This window comes from Pundamilia nyererei, unplaced genomic scaffold, assembly GCF_000239375.1.
Source record: "Pundamilia nyererei isolate P.nyererei 1_Seehausen unplaced genomic scaffold, PunNye1.0 scaffold00479, whole genome shotgun sequence".
NCBI lineage: Eukaryota > Metazoa > Chordata > Actinopteri > Cichliformes > Cichlidae > Pundamilia > Pundamilia nyererei.
The window spans coordinates 46697-54123 of record NW_005187880.1 but is presented as its reverse complement, the minus strand read 5'-3'; the positions used below and the strand labels follow the sequence as shown (position 1 = coordinate 54123).

Sequence of the window (7427 nt, the reverse complement as noted above, 5' to 3'; positions counted from 1 at the left end):
CTTGCATTCCAAAGGTTTCTCCATGTAATGATCTGCTAGGGAGTGTGGGGGGGCCACAGCCCCGTCCTCCAGGGTGTGAAGCGGGTATGGAGGAGATCAAAACTCCAGACATCCAGAGGCCCCCAGAACACAAGAGACCATGGAAGACCAACAGAGGGGCAGCCGCGCCACCGCTCCAACCGGCTTTAAAGGGTTAAGACTGTAGCCTCACGGGCGGTGTAGTCCGTGCTGCAGGGAGAATGTGTGGGACCGCCCCTCCCGCTTTTCTCTGTGTGAGCGTGAGGGAGGGAGGGTGCTACCGAGCAGAAACAGGAGCTGGAAGCATGTAAATATAAAAATAACCACTGCAGCCAAAAAGAGTGCCTGACGAGCCCAGTTGTAAGTAAGCTATTAAGACTCGACTGTACGCTGTGTTCGTTTTTTCCTCCGAAACAATACAGTTCTGCTGGAGCAGCCTTTCAATGCCTCTCTCTGTCTCTCGCTAGCAAAGTTGACCCAGACAGTAACGCTAGTTCCCGGCTACGAGCCGGAACCCAAAGTATTAGCCAGAGGTCTCCTTACCGCGGTTCGGAGCCGCGGACCTGGCCGAGGTAATAAGAGGGTGCAAACATGTTGCGGGCTGTGTTAGTTCAGTGAGAGAATTATTTGGAAAGAAAACAATTTTCACTTGCAGTTGAAAACTAATGTGTACGCTTATGTCTGCATTTTTATTTTGTTAAATACAAACAAAATTGTAGCAAAAGTGCTGCCAGCTGTTTATTTGGTAGTTCAATGAAACTACTGTACTACACTGCTGAGTGACTGTCTTCTGCTTGTCAAATACATCTCATTGCAATGTTGACCTTGTGCTAACTTGCATATGACAACTGAAACTGAAAGGCTTCAGATAGTTGAGAGTGAGAAAAAAAAAAATTGCGTTCATGTTTGCAATTTTGTCTTGTTACACAATATTTGGAATTAAATAAAACAAACAAAACACTACATTTTAGGATATATTAGTGGGTGTTTTCGTGTTTGTTTTTTGTACTACTTGGACACTAAAGTGGCCCTCCAATGAGATGATGGTGCCAGAAGTGGCCCACGGCTCATTTGAGTTTGAGACCCCTGATGTAGGGTGATTATTGTGCACATGATTGTAATCACACGATGTTCATTGTGTTGCTTTTTACTGGGCCCCCCAGGATACTTTTTTCCCGTTTTCTGAGAGCTTGTATAGAGAGAAATAAAAGAAGAGCACTTGCGTTTGCCATATATTGTGTTACACCCCGGCCTAGGCAACCGGCGTGCAACACAGGAAAAATAAAAATAAGGGAAAACAAAACAAAAAAAACTACTACGGGTCTCCACAAAAAAAAAATCCCAAAACGAAAGTATCGACAACTATTTACATCAAAACACCAAACTATTTACAACCGGGGGGGGGAGAAGATCGCACACAAGGCTTAAATGCATAGAGGGAGCAATCAGGGAATGGACCACAGGAGGGAAACACAGCTGGGGCAAATCAGACCTGACGTGACAAAAAAAAAGGTGAACACACTGAGATACAACAGACCTTCAAAGTAAAACAGGAAACATAACAGTCACGCCTAAAACAAAACACTGACAACACCGAATCGTAACAATTGTTGTATTTTTAATATATTTTGATGGCGAGTTGGGCAAAATATATTCAGTGCGAATTATTGTTTTACAGAACTGCACATTCAGGATAAATGTTTTACACCAGACCTGCATTATAGAGATTTGTTTTGCCTGGAAACACTAATTTCTGATACTTGGGCGATGAAATGCTACAAAAGTTTTACTTGATTAAGAAGGCTTTCTTTTCTCTTCCCTTTGTCTTCTCAGGCGGCTTCAGCAACTTCTACACCAGCGATGGCTACGGAGGAAACTACTCACACTCTCAAGTTGACTGGTGGGGCAACTAGGTTTCTCCATCCCTCCCTCCCTCCCTCGCTCATCCCTCTTTCCTCTTCTCACTCATCCTCCATTCTTTCTCCACATCGACGTCTGCATCCCATCTGTCTTGTTACCACCATTAACCCCAAGAAACCCCCATGCATGTTATTAAACTATTTATGCTCATTTATGTAGCTTCCATCCCCATCCTTCATGTCTTTTAAGTCGTTGGAAGAGTTTTCTTGTGCTTTCTATGTCCACCTTTTTTGTTTTGGTAAATTAGCTTTTCTCCTCTTGAAAAAGACCACATTATGAAGAGATTGTTGAATTTTAGTTGTTTACTTTTTAAACACTGGACACAGGCTTACTTGTTAGCTTCCAGCTAGCAGCCACCTTAAGACCATTTTCCCTCTGTGACACGTGTGTGCTGGTAAAAAGACCTGGGTGTTTAATTCCCTGAGATTTCAGCATGTGGGCTTCTTCAAAGAGGGGGAAATCCTTTCTTTATTTCCCCCCACCTTATATTTGAGTTTGATTTCACTGTGTTTTCGTCTGCATTTACACTCCCCGCGTGACCTCATGTCATCTTTGTATTTAACGCACGGCCATGTTGTAAATCGCTGGCCAAAAACTTTTCTAAAATATAGCTATAGGCAGGACATAAAAGCAAAACATGTCTGCGTATAAATTCAAAAATACTGGCCTTCACGTATTGGAGGCCACAGAAACAAAATCTTTTCTTTTTTTCACCTTTTTTAAAACATGAAACTTTATCGAGGTCTGACACAGATGTCTAACAAAGAGACGAGTGGCTGGACAAACTGAAATGGCGCTGTCGGCCATTAGCAGTGAGGATAGCAGACAGTCTTAGGACTTATGGTTGTTACTGCAAATAGCATTTTTTGGTTTGTTGTTTAATTTTAAGATAAGTGTTTATGGAGAATCATTTGTTTCTGTACTGTGCCTTTAAGAATTTAAACTTTGTCTCTTATTTCCATTGTTTTTATTGCCGTAATACGTTAACTGTCCACAAGTATTGGCCCACGGTGACTAAAAGTGTGTATTCAGTGTCATTTGTTGGTTTAAATATGTTTTCTTTATTTTTATTTGGAAGGAAGCAAACTAGGCTTGAACTAAATCAAACCTTGGCAAAAAAAAACTAAACTAAAACTACGATGAGGAAACTCAAAGCATTTCCTTATCTGTCTATTAGAGACTGAGCTAATTCCCCAAAGCATATAACCACTGTAAGCATATTTGTGGATTACTTTACTCACTCTGGATGAGTAAATATAAAATGGGTCAAAAATAACATTAATCGTACTGTTAAAGTCAAAGAGCCGACGAGCAGGGCCGACCACAGTGGCTGTATGCTTTTGGGAACCCGAGTCCTACTCATTGACACTTGTGTCACATCTATAGCTCAGCTTTGAGCTTGCAGTTTGGTTTCTCAAAGCCATCTTGTCACTAATTGTTGGGTCACTGTGTGCCACTAACAGGGCCAGCAGCAGTCACGTTATGTTGCTCCTCCCCCTCTTATTATCCAGATATGTAGCCGTAAATGTCAAATTCCTCATAGCTTGCTGTAATTTAAAAAAAAAAAAAAAGCCAAAGTCTGGTGCCACTCGAGTCACATTAAATTACTGTAACCGCTACACAGTTTGAAACACCTTTGCTTAGAAAACACTACATGGCTGCTGCTGAAAACAGTTCCCAGATTGTGTCGGTGTCTGCGGCCGTTCAGCTGACTCTTAGTGCCATCATGCTCTTGGGAATCTACCGCTGCTTTTAACCACAAACATTGAAACCCTTGTTTTGGGAGAAGCTTTCTCTTGAGGGGGGAAATACGCAAACTAAAAAGAGGTCCAAATTTTCTCGCTCACTCTATCCTGGAGAGTTGCATGAAGAGTCTTCTCTAAAAGTAGTCATTCCAGTTTATTCTGTTAGGTCTTTTAAGCTCTGTTGAAGTCGGGCGTTAAAAGTGAAGAACTGGATCATCCTTACGAATTAATTTCACTGCAGAGACAGCTTGGGGCTTCCCAAGAAATGCAATGCATCGTATCTACAGCACGTTTTAGCCACGTGTGCAACTGTAATCAAGCGCAAAATCGCGTCTCGGTCCAATTCCTCCTCTTACTACTGCTTTCAGTCAGCAGATAGTGTTTCTCAGTGTTGAAGTCACTTCCTCGATGAAATGTTTACAAAACTAGATTTCGGCCAACGCGCACAACAGCCGTACACTGGCAGCATATGATTGCTTTCAAAACACTTACCACCCAGCCCACAGAGCTCCCAGATGGGCCACACTCCTACTTCTTCGCACTGATGCACGTCCACTCTCCAGAGTAGTTTGCTATCTGGACTGGCAGTCTTGGCAGCTATTACAACGTATTCACCTTCTGCATGCACGACACGTCCCAGCACGTGCTGCACATTAATAAACGATGGCAGCGTCCCGCCGTGATTGTCGAATGCGAAACCCAACTCTGCTCAGCACAGTGAGAAACTGTCAGGGTAAATTGTGCTTGTGGAAAAGTTGCTACACAGAACCGATCGCATGCATTTAAATCCTTGGTTATCCCTACTTGGCTCTGCTTTGCAACCAGGCTTCAAGGGGCCTGTTGACCCAGGATGTCCATGTTTCGTCCCTGATTGAACTTGAAAAGGGATCTCCGCTGAACATTTGGATGGTTCAGTGGTAGAAATCCAATCCTCCTCCTACTCCCACCCCCCCAAACTGGGCCTATTAAGAGCCAAAAAAAAGCTCTGTTACTCCAGTGTGGGGGTGGATTAATTTTGTTATGTTTACATGTAGAACTCAGATTAAATGTAAATAGTTTCAACAGAGAGGAATCTCCACAGAAAAAGAATGTGAAGTTAAATAACACTTGGTGTGCATGAGAGTCACACTTGATCACTCAACACTAGACCAAGACGGGTCTGGTGAGCTTAGCACAGTGGGCAGTTTGAACACCGCTGACTAAAGTTCGAAGACAAAAGCTTGTATTCTTTCAAGAGAATACACACGTCTGTATAGAAATAAATTCACCCAAATTAATGCGCACCAGGTGGATTAACCCTCAAACTGCCCACTGACTCTGACAAAGCAGGACCAAGACTGTAAAACATATTCAAGTGTTGTTGTTTTTTGGTCAAGAAGTTTCAAATGCCAAGCAGATGAATCCAATTCTATAGCAGGCTTTAATTATGTTGCAGTTATTTATTTTATATCATAGTTTGTTTGTTTTTCCTGCTTTTGATTTTTTGCCTCTTCTAATCAGTCTTAAGCTCCCTTTCCCTCGGGTTACATTTGAGGGGGACGTTGGGGAAACTTTTTTTTTAACAGCATTTTTTTTTTTCTTAAGAGTTTGAAGGGGTTAAAGCAGTTAAAGCAGTTGGCTGTTCATTTACTAAATATACAAAGTAGATTTTTCCAGAAGCTTTCTGGTGCTAAAAGACACCAGTCAAATATAACTGTACGATGCCTGGTCTGACTCAAAATGAGGGGCCAGGAACAATGCTGCATTCAAGGACGGCTGTGGAATGATAGAATTCAGCTGTACTCCTCGATGTCCACCTGTCCCTTTTATGCATTTACAAACGAACCAAAAACAGGAAATTTGAGTTTTCTTTTCAGCTGCTGTTCCAGCGCGGGTCAGATAAACAGTTACTGTCGCAGCTGTCACTAAGTTTGAGACTGCAGTCTAACACGGGCTTAATGACTATGAGCGGCGGTTGAATCGGTGATTCAAATGTTGACCAGAACTGTCAGAGGTGTCCCAATAGATGATTTTTTTTCTCTCTCTCTTTTTTTTTTTAAAGCACCTGTTTACTGATCAGCTTTCTTCTTGAGGTCATGAAACATTTTACTTTCTCCTGCAGACTTCTTGTAAGAGCTGTTGCAAAGCATTGAAGGAATGAAAAAGCAGGAAACAGGACAGCAAGTTGCTAATGACAATCACAGAACTCCCTTCACACACAAACAGAAGTCTTTAAGTTGCACTTTCACACCTAGAGGTTTTATTAAATAGCTGTCTTGCTGGCATTGTTATAAAATCAGCTTCAACCTTTAAAACTCTGTAGGAGGAACTTTACTGACTGAACTGGCAGTCGGATACTGCTGACTGATTTTCCCTGTGTGAAAGCATTTCTTACTTGAATCAGTGGCTTCTGCTGACCATAAGCTTAATGTAGTCCCATTTGTTTTGTTACCAACGCTGCAGGCATGCGGCGTCGCAGGAGAATCCATTGAGTGGATGTGGTTGCGTAGATGTTGCTGTGCCTTCTGACAAGCGCTTGGCGGCACATTGAGAATCTGTTTTAAAAAAAATAAAAAATAAAAATGAAGGAACTGGTGAACCTTTTTAAATGCAGTGTGACTTGTGAGAGTAAAAATTCAGTTTACCTCTTGCTTTGTAGATCAATCGTGTCAAATAGTGTTGTTCATAAATATGCAATGTATTTCAGTGTTTTTCTAGGGCAGGCTGGTTTTACCTGTCAGTTGTATTTACCATTGAGCTGTGTTAGAGCAACACTTAAATACCACTGTGCCCCCAAATTCCTGCGTGGAGGGGGGGAAAAAAACCCTCTGAACTTTTACCCCAAGTGCAATAGAGTTCAGTAACTTGTGGCTTGCTTTCGCTGTGTGGTCGCCACGATTCTCTGCGCGAGTTTTCTGCTCGAGTACAAACTGGCACATGTGAAATAGCCCAGAGTTTCACATGTGAACGGTGCCTTTTGAAGTGGCTGAATCACTAAAGACTGAAATTTGTTGGTTAGGGCTGGGTATTTCAAACTATTGCAAAATTTTTGATTATTTTATTTAAGTGTAGGAATGTTTGCTCGGTCAGATGCTGTAATGATGCGGGGATAAAAAAATTAAAACTTTATGTAAATGCTTTTGACTCGGAACAATTCAGGCACATTTTTTTACTGACTGACAGCTGATTCCCGGTGCTAAAACTTGGACATGTTGCAGTTTTGTGCCGCTAATGTTACGTTTTTGAGAAAATATGAGCAGCAGGGCATTATGGATAGGAATGTAGATCAGGCACTTTATCTACCGCGTTGGTCCTCACAATTACGAATTCTGAAAGACTTCATTTTTTTGGCAAAATACCGCAAAACTCTTCGTCTGCTAATTAGCAAATCTACCTTGGTAACATGCTCATGTAACATGGTAAACAGTGCTACTGTTACATGCTAACGGATCATCAGTGTCTTGCTAGTGTCACTGCATGTACCTTAACTATCTCACACACTTTCAGCAGTAAACAAAGTTTAAGAAAAATCACAAAAGTTTGTGTCATGCAGAAAATGCTTTGTTTACTTCCTGCAAAACCGATCCAGCACTTTAGTTCTTTTTGTTTTTTTATTTCCCAAAACCTTCTGATGCCTTAAATGAAGGGTGATACCCAGCCCTAATGGAGCTGATAGCAAACTTACCTGTGATACAGACAGCACTGATGGTCAGAGAACAATTAATGGTGCTATGCTTCCATTGCTGCGGCCTGCAGGGCCCCCTC

General features: G+C 41.9%; 1 protein-coding gene across 4 annotated transcripts in view; it reads left to right on the top strand.

Moving 5' to 3' along the window:
- The window catches only part of LOC102204387 (ATP-dependent RNA helicase DDX3X-like), a 13902-nt gene extending 11810 nt beyond the window's left edge, over window positions 1-2092 (top strand). For 3 of the 4 annotated variants that reach the window (XM_013916143.1, XM_013916142.1, XM_013916141.1), the window contains one exon: window positions 1852-2092. In XM_013916143.1, coding sequence (XP_013771597.1) covers window positions 1852-1931 — 80 coding nt within the window. In that variant the 3' untranslated portion in view covers window positions 1932-2092. The remainder of the gene's footprint in view (window positions 1-1851) is intronic. The other variant, XM_013916144.1, reaches the window with a different exon arrangement.
- Window positions 2093-7427: the final 5335 nt, after the last annotated feature.